Here is an 18923-nt window from a genome sequence, read left to right on the forward strand (position 1 = left end):
ATGATGATCTGGAGGGAGGAAATAAAGTACAGTAATGCTTTTAAGTAGTGTAGACAGGGAAAGGAAAAGGCCCTGTTAGGTGCAATTTTGATGGCAGAAGTGGACCTTCTCTTAGTGTAAGCAACTGACTTGCTGAAGAGAAGTCTGCAGGAGGTGAAGATTTATTGATTGGGATGTGCTTTGTTCACAATTGACAGAAGAAACCACAAAATGAAATTGCCATGCCATAAAACAGGGCTTTAAAGCTCTGAAAGTTCATGCAGTGGAAATGGAGAATGGTTATCTAAACATGTTTTTTTCCACTCGTAAAGGAAATTTCTAAGGTTATACTCTGGCCTGTGTGTTCTCCATTTCTCAGCTTTGCTGTGTGGCCTCTTCATGGCATTAGCAGATTACACAACTGTATACCTGAGGTTGTAGCAAAATTGCATTTCTCTGTAGGGTTGCTTCATCCTAGCCCAGGTTTTAAACTGAACCAAAAAGAGCTATAGATAGGCTGAAGTGAAATACATTTCCAAAGTGCCTGGGAAAAGAATGCTGTTTGGGCCCAAGTTTTACATTTTGTTAGTGGTCCAAGTAATTTTATATCAGATAGTATAAAATGCTTTACACACAAACCATTAACTGGCCACATTAAAGCATCATAGTGCAGTTAAGGCTTACACTAATTTATTCCAAACTATCCAGTTTTGTGGATCAGTGCTGGAGTAGAGATGAGGTCACATTATTTCCCTAGTGCTAAGTAAAGTGAATTTCCTAATTTATGAACATTATTTTGAGCCTTCTGGTAGCACCACTGAGTCAGTACTTCAGGGCTATGAGTTTTTTTTAATGTTAATCTGTCTAGGATCATATGCTTTTAGCCACTGGCTTACAGCATATTCCATTTTCACCAGCAGTTGCAGAGGAGTTAAGTGATGAACATAGCCTGTCACATCTGTTACAAATTTGCAGATTCACTGCTGTCTTTACAGTCAGATTAATGAATGCAGGACTCCTGAAACCGAGGTACATGCAGAGTCCTTAACACCTTTTTTTTTCAGAAAATGTTTGCTCCACCTTACACAGCCATTTTGTGCACAAAGTATTACATTTGAAGGACTGTTTCTAGAAATATCTTCTGAGAATATGATTTTTAAAAAGTACATTTGCTGTCTTGCAGGTGGATATGATGGAAACACTTTTCTTGATAGTGTGGAGCAGTATGAACCGGCCACAGATACTTGGGTTGAAGTAACTCAAATGACATCGGGACGGAGTGGTGTTGGAGTTGCTGTTACTATGGAGCCATGTCGAAATGAATTGGAAAACCAGAAGTGTTGTACATGACTTTTGTGAAGAAAGTCTCCTTGTTCTAGTCTGATCATACCACAGAGAAAGATTTGGAAAGCAGGAAAGAGGATCCCCAGAGAACATAAAATAAGAGGCTGAGATGGCTTTGTCTGAAATCTTTATTTATTTAAAAGTGTTAAGTAACTACCACAGTGTCTTTGCTGCTGTGCAGCTTTTCTAACAAAGTTACTGACTCTTCTTGTAGCTCCAGTTCTAACATTGGTAGCAGAAAGCATTTTAAGTAATTTTCCCCCAGGGAGTCATCTTGTGAAAATTTTGTATTTAATTGGACCGACAACTACTTTTATAGCAAAACTGTAGCACGAGACTAATTTCTTCATATCGATTGGAATTGAACTGTTCTGGTTGTACAGTTTAAAGATTAACAGTTTGGCAATACAAGTTCTATGACTACCTCCTAAATGAATGTATATTTTATTTGTACTGCTATTCATTTGCCGTCAAGCATTTACAGAATATCTTGGAATCTTTATTCTAAGTTAATAGCACCTGAAGGTCAAGATGTTTGCAGGAGACAAGCAGTTGGGAAGTGGGTGGCGAAAATAGTTAAAAACTTTTAATCCCCAAAATGCATTTCAGATGCTCGTTTTTGTTAAGTTATTGCAGCAGTTATAAATTGATCTGCACGTGTTTTATGTGCAAAAAAAAAATTTCCATGGAGCAGGGTATGTGGCTTCATACATCTTTCATTGTTTTAAAAGTTGTTTTTCCTGGCGGAGTTAATAAGTGCCACATTTGTATTAAAAGTAGTAACTTTGATCAGTTTCAGAATGAGTGGATGATAAAAATGCACTTTGTGGCTTTAATCTTTCATGTCAGATGCCTGCTGGAAAAGTATTTGGATACACAGGAGAATTTAGAAGCGGAGGAGTTTGTGATAGTTAAAGAAAACACAAGGAAAGGACATGTGGCCATTTTCAGTGTGTGCCATTCCGAACTTTTCAGTTATATTCATCTGTTTGTACATTGGCATTTTGCACCCTTTAAAATCTTACATTTGTGAAGATCTGCATGGATCTCTGTCTCATTTTTTAATCAGTTGTTTGCAGAAAAGTAGGCATTTATAACTATTGCAAGCCATAAGCTTATAGTTGGACATGTATGCTAAGATCTGCCATTAAGAACTTTGCCCTTATGTGGCCCAGTGGTTGTCTCTACTCATTTTGCTTCCTTGCTTGTGTATCATCTTTCTTCAAAACTCAGTCTTTTGCTAGGTATGGACAGTATAAAATTCTAACATGGGGTAGTGAATGTTGTGAAGATTGGAGTGGTCTCTATCAAAAGAGTTGTTCGTTCCCTCTTTTGAAATGCCTACCCCCCCCCTTTCTCTCCACAACTATCTGTAATGTTGATTACACCATGACCTGGTTTGCATGGGGGGGGGGGGGGTGCAGCTGCAATTGGTTGTGACAGTCTTTCATTTGTTTAATGCCATTGTCCCCTAGAGGTTTGGCAGTTTCAACTTGAAAAGTGGTTCCTGTCTGTGCAGATTTATTTTTGTGATTGTGTTCCGTATTTTGAGAGGACAAATGTAGAACCTAAGATTCGTAAAACACAGCCAAGGCCAAAAAAAGGGTTTTAGTAGTTTAATTTGCTCTGCTGTAATTGTTTTTTGTTTACTGCTGCTGATTCTTCATCTTTGGTACATAGTCTATTGATCAGATCCACAAGTAGGCAGTTACACTGGAATTTACTGGATTGTCAGTGTACATTTTAAGCTAAACTCTTCCCAGTACATTGTGCATTAAAATCCTCACTGCTCATCTCAGAACCATTGTTTTAATGCACTGGTTTTGCATTCTTCCTCTTGTATTGGTATTTGAAAGGTGTTACTGAGCATTTTTTTTTTACTTTGCAGCATTTCTGGATTACTTAAACTGTTATCTATAGTGCCCTTTAACCAATAAAATGTATTATGTGGTCGTGTGTACTGGAGATGATAATCTTGTCTTTTTAGAGAACTGCCAGATCACTTTTTATTCTCATTTCCATAGTTGTTCAGGGGTCTAAAACCAGATTACTTTAATGAAGATTTCTGCTTCAGTGAAGAGTGGTCATGATTTGACTGTAGGAAAAGGCACTCACTTAAGTAAGATCAATCACTACGTTTTGTGCCTCAACTTTCTACTTTGTGATTTTTCTGATCAAATTTAGTGGCTACAAGATTGTGTTGCTTTTCCAGTTTAATTTTGGACTGATAAGTAGTTACTGTTACTGCTTTAGTAACTGTTTTTTGGAAGACCTATCCATTTCCAGCATTGTGCCCCTTCCCTGACTGACTTGGTAAATTGTGAGACTGTTTGACATGCTTATCGACCCTGACCCATCCGTATTAGAGACTGTTCATGTAAAGCAAATGACCATCTGTACTGCATTACTTGAAGATTTTTCCTCATCTGTTATACTTTTTTTTAAGACCAGTGAAGACTTCTATACTTTTAATATGTTCATAAGAAAGAATATGTAGAGTGGTCAGTTGCTAGACTATTGCCCTTCAAAGAAATTGAATCCTTTATTAATCACCTTGGCTAATATCCCAGTTCTTTGCAAAATTCATGTTTAGGCTCCACAAAAAATGCTTTCAGTACTCCTTGTCATTTCCTCTTTATATAGCCTTCATCAAATTATGTAGCCTGTTTCTCTGTAGGCCAAGAGCATTCCTGTTTACTCCCACCTGACTGATGCCTAATCCAAGCATTATGAATTCAAATCATGCAGTACTTGTCTTTCTCCTACCATGTCTGAAGAGTTTCCCCAGGATCCATTCTAGATCATTGCTGTCCAGCAGTTTTCCTGCTTGAAGGCAGTATGTTAGCCATGCTGCAGATCTGAGAGAGGCTTTCTGGAACCCATCGTGTGTTTATCCTGTGTACACAGGAGATAAATTACACTGATTCTTTTATATCTGCAGTTTGATGGTCCCAAATACAAGACATTAGATTACAACAAAATGAATGGGTATCTCGTAATCTGTGGCACAGGAGCTTCCTGAAAGACATGATCTCCCTGACTCCACTGTTAAAACAGGACATTGTGTTAAGATGCTGCAGATCAATCCAGTAGAAGCCTTTTATTCTTCCCCCACTGCTTTTGATATATGTTGGGGTGCCCATTTACAGAAGACATGTATTCCCTAAATTGATGGCAAGAAAGATCAACCTAAATGAGCTCATAAGTAGTGCAGTTAACAGTAGAGCACATTGATGTCCAAAGGCTGCAGTTAGCAAGAAAATGCATCTACTTTGTGGTAGTATTAATGGAGAAGGTGTTATGTGCTGCTCCCTGTGTAGGCTAAACATGCAGCTTTGAGAAGTAGCCTTGGGAAGCAAACTGGCCCTGTAGGTCTTTTTTCCTTCCAAGTACCCAAAATGAATGGTCAGGCAGACTTGGCAGATCTGCAACATAACTGGCAGCTCTACAGGGAACATGCCTGATTATCTGCACGTGCTAGGGACAAATAGCCATTTGCCTGTGTGGAAGATGTGCCACACAAAGGGCAGCTAAGGCTAAATACTGTGGCACAGATTAGAGAAAGGACTGCCGATGTCCTTCAAGGATGCATCTGCAGTCATAACAAATGGGTTGTCCTGTCGTCAGGCAGCCCTTCGGTCGGCCGGATTCCAAAGTCTGGGTCCGGCTTCGGCTGATGTCGCACTTCACCCGACGTCATCTCTGCTGGTCTTCGGGTATAAAGGCATCAGCCGATGCCATTTTCCTCAGTCTTTCTTGCCACGTGGCGCCCGAAGCAGAAGCTGTTCGCAAGTGCCGGTCGGTCTGATCCAGAGATTACTACTACCGAATACTACTTCGAAGACTTCTAAAAAGCTAAGCACCCCGTTGGGGCCTCTTTCTTGCCTCAGCCGATGTCAGAAAAAGTCAATAACTGTTTAACTTGTGGGAAACAAATACCTCATAAAGATTTCCACTCTTACTGCCTGCCTTGCTTAGGCCCAGACCACGACGTAGCAGCCTGTTCAGCCTGTGCTTCCTTCAACCGACGAACGCTTAGGCGTCGGTCGGAGTTTGCTGAAAGTTTTTCGGCTCAGATTTTGCGTACATTATGCCGTCGGATCCTCCGACTACCCAAATTGTTAAAAAACGCAAAGAAAAAGACCGACACTCGCGGTCCGCGGTTTCGCGAAACCACGGTTAAGCAGCGAGTGTCTCGGTTTCGGCCGAAACCGAGAAAACGGGTCAATCTTCAGCCGAATCCATGACTACTACTGAGGCTCCTGCTACCTTAGCTGAATCGGCCTCTGAAGTTTTGCCTACTACTGTGGTTCCTAGTGATTTATCAGACACCATCCCTTTGGATGTCTCTACCCCAGCACGTGGTGCTGCTAGGCCTCCTGCAGCCATGTCTATTAAGGCCTTTGCCAGGGCTAAAGCAGCCAAAACTGTTAAATCAGTGCCTGTTAAGCCCCCCTCACACAGGCCCTCTTCTAGTTCACAAATGCTTACTCTGGCAGAGGATTTAATATCCTTAATTAGGGATCCCAATCTCACCCAGACAGGGCCTCTCAGCCCCAGAAAAGAGACCTAGAGCAGAGCACCCCGAGCCAGTGTCCTCTGATGATTCTTCGGATGACTCAGACATTACAGATCAGCCAGAGGCTCCTTTTTCTACTTATGAGGATTCCGATGCTGAAGAATCCATTCCATCTGCCTCTCCACCAGAGGAATTTTCCTTTGGAGAAACCTTACATGCCATGAGAGAACAATTCCAATGGCAGGGACAAGATTTCTCAGATTCAAGAAAAAGGCTTAGGACATTTCTGCACCTACCACAACATAGGCCCTTAGCTATACCTCCAGTACTGCCTGTTGTGGATGATGCATTTAATGATGTTTGCACTGCTCCTGATACTTTACCTCCAGCCCCTGCCAAACCAGATAGATTTTACAGGGTGCCAGACACTCATCACCACCTATACAAGGCCCCACTTGCAGATCCTGAGACTATATCCCAGGGGCCTAAGGCAGTAGCCTCGACCTCAGCAAAAAACCCTACTCCTTCTGAAAGGGAATCCAGGTCCTTAGAGAGATGGGGGAAAAAAAGTTTACACCTCTGCTACTCTCTCAGCTAGAGCTTTAAACTGTCAAGTTTCATATGATCCAATACCAAGAGTTTATGCTTGATCAGTTAACTAAGAAGCTGTCCTCTGATGACTCCTTAGATAAGAAATATGTTTTAGAAATGGTGAATAACATTCAGCAGGTTAGTAGCCATTCTTTAAAATGTGGCTATGATGCACTGGAGGCTTCATTTAGATCAGCCATGACTGGCACAGTGATAAGAAGGCATGCATGGTTGAAAGAACAGGTCTTGCCGGATCATGTTAAAGCAAAGCTGTTAGATGCTCCTATGGATAAGGCCAGTCTATTTGGCACACCTGCTCAGCAAGTAATGAAGAAAATGGAAGAGAAGGCAAAATCTGTACAAACAGTTAAGGATTTCTTACAGGTTCAGCCCCCAAGGTTTAGCAGGAACTGGCCTGCCAAAAATTGGTCCTTTCCAGACTCCTCAAAATCTCAGAGGCAGGAATAGACGCTCTAGAGGCAGAGAGGCAGGAATAGACGCTCTAGAGGCAGAAATCAATCCAGAGGAGGTGCCTACAGAGGACGACAGTGGCAAGGCAATAACCGAGGCACAGACACAACCACTGCCACTGCAACAGGACAAACACAGTGACTTGGCTCTGACACCGCCTACCAGGGAGCAAATAGCAGCACCTTTAGGCGGAAAGTTAGCCTTATTTTCGAAAAATTGGCACTATATCACAAAAGACAAGTGGATTTTGCAAACCATAGACCTAGGCTACAGGTTCCACTTCCACACCTTACCAGTAAAAAGAGGAATGCCAAACCTACCTCCAAATCAAAAAACAGAAGCTCTAAAGCAGATAGCTCAATTAACAAAGATGAGAGCTATGGAAAGAGTACCAATAACAGAACAGGGCAAAGGATTCTACTCCAGACTCTTCCTAGTACCAAGAAAAGAGAAAAGTTGGAGACCTATTCTCGATCTGTCCGTCTTAAACACATACATCATTGTTCCAAAATTCAAAATGCTGACCCTACAGCAACTTCTTCCCATGCTGGGCAAGGAGTGTTGGCTGGTAACTCTAGATCTCAAGGAGGCATACCTGCACGTCCCCATACGACCAAATTGCAGAAGATACCTCAGATTTCTTGCAGGATCAGAGCATTATCAATTCTCAGCATTGCCCTTTGGCTTATCTACTGCGCCCAGAGTATTCACAAAATGCCTGGCATCAGTAATCGCTCACTGCAGGCTACGGGGAATCCAAATTTATCCATACCTGGACGACTGCCTGTTACAAGCGGACAACAAAAGCAAGCTGACAACAGATTTACAATGAGTCATTTGCTTACTACAAGCCCTGGGATACACAGTCAATTTAAAAAAGTCAAGACTGATACCATCCCAAACAAGAACATTCTTGGGTGCGGAATTGGACACAGTAAAACAAATGGCATTCCTAACTGCAGAAAAACAAGAACAACTCCCTCTTTACTTCTTGGCATTAACAAAGCAGAACAAACTAACAGCAAGAAAAGTACTGCAGGCCTTGGGCTTCATGGCATCATGCATAATCCTGGTCCCACATGCCAGACTGCATATGAGAAAGCTACAGTGGTACCTAAAGAATTTATGGTCACAACACAGGCACAGCTTAGAAACCGAAATCCCACTAATCCCATGCCTGAAACAGGAGTTCCTATGGTGGGCTCAAGCATGCCAGTCAAACCCAGGCTTGCCCTTCCACAACTTTCAAGCAAACCAAACCATCACAACGGACGCCTCAGACCTAGGCTGTGCGCACATGTTGGACAAATGCATACAAGGATTGTGGACTCCAGACCAGCTGCACCTGCACATAAACCAAAAAGAAATGCTGGCAGTAAAACTAGCAATCCAGAAATTCAGACCATTCCTCAAAGAAGGCCATTTAATGATAAGGACAGACAACACCACAGTCATGTGGTACATCAACAAACAGGGAGGCACTCATTCATACCCCCTATGCAGAATGACTCTGGACCTTTGGAATATGGCTCTGAGCTACAACATCCAGTTACAGGCAATATTTGTGCCGGGAAAAGAAAACACCCTAGCAGACATGTTAAGCAGAACCACCTCGGATGCTCACGAATGGATGCTACACCGGACATCTTCAAGGCCATCACAAAGAAATGGGGAATGCCACAAATAGACCTATTCGCATCCCCACTCAATCACCAGCTCAAAAGTTCTGCACAAGGACATACCACCCACTTGCATGGAAGGTGGACTCTCTATCCTTCAGTTGGAAAGGCCTGACAGCATATGCATTTCCACCTCTTCCTTTGATGCACAAGGTACTACTGAAAATCAAAGAGGAACGTCCAAGGATAATCCTGATAGCTCCGAATTGGCCAAGACAACACTGGTACCCATTGCTGAGGAGCATGTCTCAGGGGAGAATGTGGTCAATACCCCTGATGCCTTTGATGTTAACTCAGAACAACTACAACATCATGCACCCAAACCTAAAAACCTTGCAACTGACTGCCTGGAACATCACATAGCAGCAACTAACCCAGACCTATCCCAAAGGGTTAAAGACATTATTCTTGAAGCCCGCAGACCTTCAACAAGAAGGAACTATGCAGGAAAATGAAAATGGTTTGTCATTTGGAGTACTGAAAGAGGAAAAGATGTGTCGAACATAGATATTGCTAACATCCTGGAGTACTTGGCAGAGCTTCTACATTCAGGCCTGTCCTATTCCTCCAGCAAGATACATGCATCAGCTATTTCAGCAGAATACAGCTTCGATCCACCTGTCTTTTCGCATCCTCTACTCAGGCAGTTCCTCAGAGGGATCAAGAATGTAAAACCTCCTAGGAAACCACCATTACCAGCATGGGACTTGAACTTTGTGCTAGAAAAATTGACACTCCCTCCATTTGAACCAGCAGCAACAGCAGATCTTCAACACCTATCCTGGAAAACTGCTTTTCTACTGGCAATTACTTCAGCAAGGAGGGTTTCGGAACTACAGGCCTTAATGGCAGTACAACCCTTCCTAATCTTCCATCAAGATAGGGTGTCCATGAGAACTAATCCTACATTTATGCCTAAGGTGGTATCCAGAGTGTCTTTGAACCAGGCAATCCACCTACCTACCTTCTTTCCCAATCCACAGAACAGGGGGGAAAGACTGCTGCATACCTTGGATGTACATAGACAGTTACGCTACTACCTGGACAGAACCAAAGGTGACAGAAAAACTGACCAGCTTTTAGTAGCCTATGCAACAGGAAGGGAAGGAAAAGCAATTTCCAAACAGACAATCTCCAAATGGATAGGAAATTGCATAAGATTCTGTTACTCCTACCATGGAAAACCAATTCCACAGAACATAAGACCTCATTCTACAAGGGCTACAGCCACTACCACAGCTTTCTTACGAGGAATGGCAACCAAGGACATTATTGAGGCGGCTACTTGGACCTCCGTGCATACATTTGCCAAGCATTATAATTTACCTCTATACTCTAGATCCCGAGCAGGGTTTGCCACTGCTGTACTGCAAGGGATCCTAACTACACCATAATTCTTCTTCCTCCTCCCTAGTTTGGCTATGGTATTCTACCCATTTGTTATGACTGCAGATGCATCCTTGAAGGACATAGTACAGTTTTGTACCTACCATAAATGTAGATGTCCGAACAGGATAGCATCTGCAGTCAGGATTACCCACCCTCCTTCTGTGGTACTCCTAGGGTATTTACCCTCCTAATAGCTAGCTGGGGGGGGGAGTCTCTTATGGTGTATTTGTTTGTATATATGTACATACATGCTTATTTTTTGTATTTGCCTTCTACTATTTTGGAAACATTGGCATTTATCCAAAATTTAGCTTTCCAAGAGGGCAACTGGCATCTGGGGCAAGAAACACTGAGGAAAATGGCGTCGGCTGATGCCTTTATACCCGAAGACCAGCAGAGATGACGTCGGGTGAAGTGCGACATCAGCCGAAGCCGGACCCAGACTTTGGAATCCGGCCGACCGAAGGGCTGCCTGACGACAGGACAACCCATTTGTTATGACTGCAGATGCTATCCTGTTCGGACATCTACATTTATGGTAGGTACAAAACTGTACTTTTCCCTTCACTGCCTGTTAGTAGCAAGATCGTACTGAAGGCAAGAAAGGGATAGGTGTCCTTGGTATTTCTTGTACTGGTTGCTGACACCTGTAGTCTGGTGTCATTGACATGCTGCAGAGCTGAGCACAAATGAATACCTCATTGGGGAGAAGAGCTTTTGTGTCCAATTTCTTTTGAACTGCTATCGTATCCCTTTAAAGAGGAATGGGACGACTGATCACAAGTCATATGGAAATTGGCTTTGATCCAAGTCAGACTTTCCCAGTTAACAAATGTTAAATAAATAAAAATAAAGTAAGTGTAGGGTATGGGTATATAATATCCAAAAACAGAACAAGTTTCATGTAAATGACAAATCCTCCATAAGGACTACCACAGTCTAGACCCAGAGCGTGACATTCAGAATTTGTTTTTCTCAGACCTATAGCCAGGAGATGTTTTGTTTGAAACTACCCACACAAAGAGGTCTGAGGCCTCACTCTATACTGCTGTCATGACCTCAAATGGCTCATTTTCTGCATCAGACCCCCCTTCCCCTCCAAAACCAAGGAGAAGCAACTAAGAGAATATGGTAGGAGACAATGACAAGGAAGTGATGCACAACATCCTTGCTCAGCTCATGGGTTTACAGGTATTAGTGAAATGCTTTCACAGTCCTAAACCAATGCATTTGAGGTCACATATGAAGCCCCTTTTGGAAGCCACTGCGTGCAGATATGTCCCACCAAGCTTAAGGCCTTTACATTTATGTTAGACTGGGTGCAATCCACATTGGTACCCAACTCTGTATCTAATTTATCATGACAGAAAGCAAGGACTGTTACCTGGTCATGGCCAGGGAATTTATAAGGGAACTGAAGTTCATTACCTCTCCTATTCTAATGGTAACCTGGGGAGGTTGCATATGGGGATGCTGCAGTGATACCTCGATCAGTTGGAGTCAACACTGTCAGTCCCTTGAGGAGGTGATCCCTATGCTACCCTACATCTCAGAAGCTAGAGTGGTGGTTCAGCCAGGTCAGACAGAAGCAAGTGTTCCATTCCAAAAGGAATAACATAACCTCATATATCTCAAGACCTGGCTTGAATAGCCCATACGCAGGGTGGTACAGTAAATATGGAACCATGCTCAATGGGGAAGGCACATAAAGATGCTGCTTGTCATTCAAACACTTGATATTTCGAAGCCCGTTTGAACTCTCTGGTGCACCAACTTTGCAGATGAGCTGCAAATCCCTGAAGTTATGTTGCATAGCACCATACAAAGAAGCTTGGATAATAGATCCATTTTTTCCTTAAATGGACAGGTGTCCGTGTGTGCATTCATTCCTATTCCCTTCCTTACAGAGTCATCCAGAAGATTAAGCATAGGCCAAGGATGCTTCTAGCAACACTCTTGTCTCAGGCAGAATTTGGTCTCCCTTGTTCAGATGTTCAGGGTAAAACCTCACACTGCCTGTACAACTGGACCTCCTCACTCAGTATGGAGGGCCTTGTATACCCCACCTCTACAATCTTTAGCTCACAGCTTGGATGTTTAAATCCTGCTCCCATTTAGGCACCAGTTTACTGAGGATGTGCTGACTTTCATTCAGAAGGCAGGAAGCCTGCTGTCAGGGTCTTGCTGGCTAATTGGAAGAGATTTTCAATTTGGTGCCAGAAAAGCAGTCAAGACTTCCTCAGCTTCATTATCCACGATTCTCCAATATTTATCTGAACTGTTCATTTCAGGTCTGACCTTTACCTTAGTGAATGTACACTTTTGAGCCATCTCGGGTCTGCATGCATATGGATCCCACTTGCTTCTCTGCAGGCTGCTAAACATGCTCTTATGGAAGTGTTCTGTGTGTAATACTACCCAGAAAGGTAGTTGGAACTCCATAGCACCTGAAGTTTGTTCCAGAAAACTTACTCAGTTCCCATTCATCCCTACTACGTCTGCACCTTTAAAATTACAGAGGTGGAAAACTGTTTTGATTGCTGTTACCTTAGCTAGAAAATATCTGTACTATAGGACCTAATGTGCACAGAGCCCTTTGTACTATTCCACAGAGACTGTTAGCTTGAACTTTTCATTTATCCCTAATGTAGTGACTGAGTTTTCAGTCAGGCAGTACAGCTGCTTGATTTCTCTCCTAACTTGTGAAATAATTGAGAGATTCCTACATTCTGCTAGACCCAGGCAACTTGGATCCTATTTAGTCAAAAACAGAACAGCTTTAAATCAATTTTTATTGTCTCTTGCAGTCACAAAAAGCAAAAAAAAAAAAACACATTACGGTAATGTTTGCTGCACTCAACATAAGGAAAATGGATGGATATGTGAAGTCTTACAGCTTAAGAGAAACTGCAACTACTGTGGTTTTCCTTGGGGATTTGTGTACAAAGCCTGCTATGTCAGCTGCCACATGATCTTTTATCCATAGGTGTTCTAAACACTACAGTTTACACTTTGTCAGCCTTTTTGTTGACCAAATAAGCCCAGTGGGCAAAACTGCCCCTTTTCAGGGATAATACTGGCACACAGTCTAAAACTCTTGCTCAGAGTCTCACAGTAGATAAATGAAGATGAAAGGAATCAAACATTGTACCCTTGGCATAGGAAGATGCTCATTAATAGCTCCCAGCTTCTAGGGTAAGCATTGGGTGTACTATTTCCACACTACTGGGTTGCAGCCCACCTCATCCAGTCCTGCCACTGCTCTGAGAATCCTCCTAAAAGTCAGTGCAGCAGTAATCTGTATGTCGTAGTATAATTTAGTAGATGCTCTGAGTAGATCACTGTTGTAGTACAGATACATCTACCATCATACCCTCCTCTTTATGAGCATCCAAAGGCTGGGATATGAATGTTTTTCCCTGTGCATTACTCCTCTTCAGTGCTGGGTAGACATCAGTAACCCCAGTTCTTCAGATCCCTGGCCCAGAGGCTGTCCTTGGGGTTTTTTAACTTTGGTTTCCTGGCTGCTTATCTGTTAGGACTACACTCAGGAGAATGAAGGGTGGCTATCCTGGTTGATGGTTAGGGCAAGAAATACCAATTCTGGTTGATGGTTAGGGCAAGAAATACCAAAGTCCAATAACACCACTGTGTGCTGAATAAATGCTTCTCAAACAAAAAAATCCAACAAGCAAAAGTAAGATGAAGCAACACCAGGCTATTATAAAACCAGCAACAGTTTATTCAGGAAACAGGCAAAAGGCATAAGTGCTTTCACAGTATTATAATTGCTTCATCAGATGCATAAAACCTATCCAATTCAATGCCCAATAAATAACAAAGTGAAATAATCACATGACATCCTAGTGAAACTCTTAGAGAACATTTCAAATGTAAGCAGTACTAATAATAAACCTGTAGAAAAGGTGAGGGGGGGGGGTTAAAGGGGAGTTTATTAAAACTCCCTTCTTTAAAAAGAGGATGTGCTTTCAACATTGGTTTCAATGGTTCTTTATCATTACGTCCTGACCCTGTATCTGCTCTTATTCTAATAATCCATTTGCTTTCTAAACATGGTTTCATTTCTAATATCACCTCCCCTGAGAATTTCCTGCACCATATCTATAACTTGAAACCTAAATGCATACTCTGGGGTGCCTCTGCTACATGTTTAACTAATGCATTGCTAACCCTAGTGTTTCATAAATCATTCAGATATTCTCTTACCCTTTCTTTCAGTCTTCTGTCCATTTTACCTACATAAAATTTACTGCAGGTTTAACACAGCTAGGTAAACCACATGACTGCTGTTACAAGTTGCCTCCACTAAAAATTTATAGACCTTGTTCTAGTCTGGGTGAAAAAATTCACCTGCTTGATCTATAGAACTGCAAAAACTGTAGTTTTATAACAAGGTTTGGTATTTTTATAAGAATCATGTCGTTTCCTGCTATCATACCGTATAAGGCACTTGGGGTAACATAGCAGCTGACCTAAAGATTTATTTTTCTTATACACTATGCTAGGACATTCACCTATTATAGCTTTCCATTCTGTACTTGTGGTCATGACTCCCCAACATTTTTTAATAATGTCTACACCTTTAGAGTCCTTAGAATGTCACAGGTACCCTGCACCTAAATTCATCTACCTTATTCATACATGCAGGTGGAGCTGAGGAAATATAAGGCCGGCCTTCATTCCCTCCTCTTTGTATTACTTCAACTAACTTATCAGATACTTACTTTTTATCATGCCCCATTGCTACAAACCTTTCTTCTAGATCTCTTCGTTCTTTCTTAGTTTTCCTCACTGGCATTAACTCGTGATCTTATAGCTTGCCCTTTCACCACATTATTAAAAGTAAAACGTGAGTGCATACTACAATGCAGGTACGTGTTCTTGTAACAGGTTTTCTATATGTCATAGCATGTATTACCCCATCTTCCTTTACCTTCACTAACATATCCAGAAAACTAACTTCCCGATCTGAACTAGTCATCACAAGCTTTAAAAAGCTTCTGCTTGTATTAATACAACTATAAAAATCTGACAATTCCTTGGTGCCTTCCCGTGTGAAAAACAGGTCATCCATGAATCTTCTGTAGAAAATTACGTTTGCTTAACATATTACCATGATAAGATTGGTGTAGCTATTGGCACATGTGCCCGTAGCTACGCCATCCATCTGCAGGTAGTAATCCTTATCAAAAAGGAAGACATTACTGTATAAAATCATCTTAAACAAAGCACATAGCATTTCACCCTTCTCAGTCGAGAAACAGTTCTGTGTAAAAAAATTTTAACCCACTCTATACCTATAGTATTTCGTATTACAGTGAATAAGGATTGCACATCGTGTGACCAAATACCATTCACCTTTTTAAAAATAGCCTTAGTAAAAATCATGTAATTCACAAAAGTTGTTGAGTCCTGCAAGACGTGAGTGTTGGTTAATAAATGGTCTAAAAATTTTTCTCCACAAATAGACGTTGCTTCTGTACACCACGTTTGTCCTGTTACTATGGGCCTCATCTGTGGACTTACTTTTGGGAGACCCTGTATAACTGGTATTTTAGGATGTTCCATATAAAACAGTCAAGTAACCCTTGATCCAGCATTTTATTTCTTGACATAAACCTCAGCTCAGTTTTCAGTGCATCAACCATTTTTAATATGCCAAACATTCTAACTTTTCTATAAAACTTAACATTGTTTAACATCTCTTTCATCCTGTCTTTATACCAGTCAGAATCCATTAACACTATGGGTCCCCCCCCCCTTATCTGCAGGGCGAATTACTGTCATCTCTCACTAACTTTAGCATGGCCTGTCTCTCTCTAAAAGACATATTCCTAAAAATACTTTTCTTACTTTCACTATGTTTGTAAACATCAACACACAACTTTTCAAATGCTTCTACAAGAGGGTGTAGTACAGGCATATACTACATACAAGGTCTTCTAAATTGTGAAAATGTACTACTAGAAGAATCATTAGTCATGAAAATTCAGTTTCAACATTACATTTCATGTAAACGTTTTCAGGTTAGTGATGACCTATCTAATATCACCCCTATACTTGGTACAAATGTTAAACCCTTTTGTAAAACATTATATTCATCTGTTGACAATATTTTATTTGACAAATTATGTACTAAGCAATTTTCCAAAACGTTTTTATACTGGAGCAGTCTGTTGCCTCTTGAGGCAATTTCTGTTTATATCTGCTCCTGCTTGTAGAACCAGACCTCTGCTGTCTGTTGTATAATGGAGAGAGGAAAATTTAATTCTGAATTCTCACTTGATTATCCTTCACCCCTAAGTCCATTAGCAGTTAAATTTTCCTCCTTACTCCTAGTTGTGTACTACTAGAGAGTACATTCTGGTGACATCACTGGAGCTTTCCTCACATGCAGAAATTACTTCAGTAGCTCCTGCTGCTGCGGTAACATTAGGTGTGGCCTGTTTGTTCTTTTTTATTACCTAATGCTTCCCAGGAACCTTCAGCTCTCGGCCAGGCAAAAACCTGCCCCTTTTTAAAGTCATTGAAGTGTCTAATCAGTTTTTTTCACTTTTACATGCAACTGTTTCTGCTCATAGAAGTTTAAAGCATCAAATACACCTTGAAACTTTCTATCAACCATGTCCCCCGAGAAGCTGTCGTATAATGCATGGACTCCCCTCTCTATTTCATTACACAAATCTTTTCCTTTAACTGCAAGGTCTGTCAATAACCTCATATAGTTGTAACTGAGGTCCAAATTAAGTTTTTGCCAACGACCCAGTTCAGGTTGTGTATAACCATGTGCTGGCATTTTCAGCACTTTCAGTCCTCTGGGTACAATATTAAAACAAACAGATTTCTAAATGGAACCTTTGACTTTGCACCCTTTTTAGTTTATACATTAAGTTCTTTACTTTAGACAGACTGCTGCGAAGTGCTAAGACATCAACATCATTTTCCCATACTGTTTGTTGCAAGGACATACCTTTAAGGGGGTTTAGTCTTTTTGCAAAAACATTCTTAACTTCTCTTTGGAACGCAGGTCAGACATCTTTTTTCACCTCTAGGTACATAATCCAGTTCATTTGTATTCAAACCTCCTTCAGCCATGGCTCCAGCACACCAGTACGAACAAAAAAAAAATTGCAAAAGTCCAATAATACCAGAGTGTGCTGAATAAATGCTTCTTGAAACAAAAATAAATCCAGCAAGCAAAAGTAAGATGAAGCAACACACCAGGCTATCCTAAAACCAGCAACAGTTTATTCAGGATACAGGCAAAGGCGTAAGCTCTTTTGCAGTATTACGACTGCTTCATCAGATGCATAAAATCTATCTAATTCAATGCCCATTAAATAACAAAATGAAATCACATGACATCCTAGTGAAACTATTAGAGATAACATTTCAAATATATGCAGTACTAATAGTAAACTTGTATGAAAACGTGAATGTGTATAAAAGGTGGGGGGGTTAAAAGAGTTTATTAAAACTCCCTTCTTATTTAAAAAGAGGATGTGCTTTCAACATTGGTTTCAATGGTACTTTATCATTAAGTCCTGACCCTGTATATGCTCTTAGTCTAGTAATCCATTTGCTTTCTAAACACACTTTCATTTCTAATATCACCCCCCTGAGACTTTCTTGCACCATGTCTATAACTTGAAACTTAAATGCATGCTCTGGGGATGTGTCTGCTACATGTTTAGCTAATGCATTCTTAACCATAGTGTTTTTTTTATATAATTCAGATGTTCTCTTACCCTTTCTTTCAGTCTTCTGTCTGATGTTCTTCATGTTTCACTGTTGCAGTCATTACATTTGGGTTATCTGCTTGCAGGTAGCCCTCAGTTGGCCTGATTTACAAAGTCTTGGGTCCTGCATCAGTGCTGTCCCTTCTTCCATGACGTCAGGGGTATAAAACATGCAGCTGATGCCATTACATCAATCTTACTTTCCGTGCGGTGCCCAAAGCAGATGTAATTTGCAAGTGCCGGTCAGCCAACTCCTGAAATTTTCATTTTCGAGTTTCAGAACCGAAGTCTTCAACTAAAGCTAAGTACCCTGTTGGGGAAACTTTTTCTTGCTCCTTACCGATGTCAGTAAAAGTTAATAATTGCATTACTTGTAGAAAGCAAATACCTCAAAGATTTTCATTTGTACTGTATTGCTTGCCTAGGCCCTGACCACGATGTACCTTGCTATCGGTTTTGTGCTTTATTTAATCTGCGCACTATTCGTCATCTGTATATTTTCGCCTCTAAATATTTCTGTTCTTGGTTTAATTGTCCAGAAATGTCATCGGTTAGCAATCCGACTACCGGGATTCCGAAAAAACCCAAAGACAGAGACAGGCCTCAGAGGTCCAAAATTGCCGATGATGCTTCTAAGCCAGTTCGCCGGTACTCAGGCGCTTTCGCAGCCCCTGATACCCCACTACTTCTGATTCGCAGGCCTCTAGTGAGACCCATTCGTAGTCCAGTATATGCCGCAAGATGCTTCAACTATGGAACCCGTGGATGTCTCTACCTTGGATGGGTCCGGAGCTGCTGTGCAGGCACCGGCTTCTGAGGGTGTAACGCCTACGGACTTGTATATTAAACTGACGCCTCCTTCTTTACTTGAGCCTAAATCTTGATCCATGCCTAAAAAATGACGCCCAGGCCACATGCTCAGCCCTCTATGCCTAAAAAAACAAATTATAAGAATGGCTGAAGATCTAATAACTCTAATCAGGGGTAGCCAACCCCCCCCCCTCTTCTAAGAGGTAGCCAACCCCCTCCCTCACCTTCTAAGAGGCCTAGGACTGAAGTAGATTATGAATCTTCTGATCAGGATTCTGTTTTTTATGATTCTTCTGATGATCTGGATTTGCCCTTATCTACTTATGAAGATTCTGATGTAGAGGACTACTTTCCCTCTGCTTCCCCTCCTGAGGATTTTTC

The 18923-nt window shown here is 41.4% G+C and overlaps 1 protein-coding gene across 1 annotated transcript in view; it reads left to right on the plus strand.

Annotated features, from left to right (window-relative positions):
• KEAP1 (kelch like ECH associated protein 1) overlaps positions 1-2361 on the plus strand; it is a gene marked incomplete in the record, with an annotated part of 750841 nt that extends 748480 nt beyond the window's left edge. The window contains 1 exon segment of the mRNA XM_044084561.1: positions 1163-2361. Within this exon segment, the coding sequence (XP_043940496.1) occupies positions 1163-1329 (167 nt within the window).
• Between the last annotated feature and the right edge of the window lie 16562 nt (positions 2362-18923).

The sequence above is a fragment of the Protopterus annectens genome, chromosome 9.part0 (assembly GCF_019279795.1).
Source record: "Protopterus annectens isolate FY-2018-M chromosome 9.part0, PAN1.0, whole genome shotgun sequence".
NCBI lineage: Eukaryota > Metazoa > Chordata > Ceratodontiformes > Protopteridae > Protopterus > Protopterus annectens.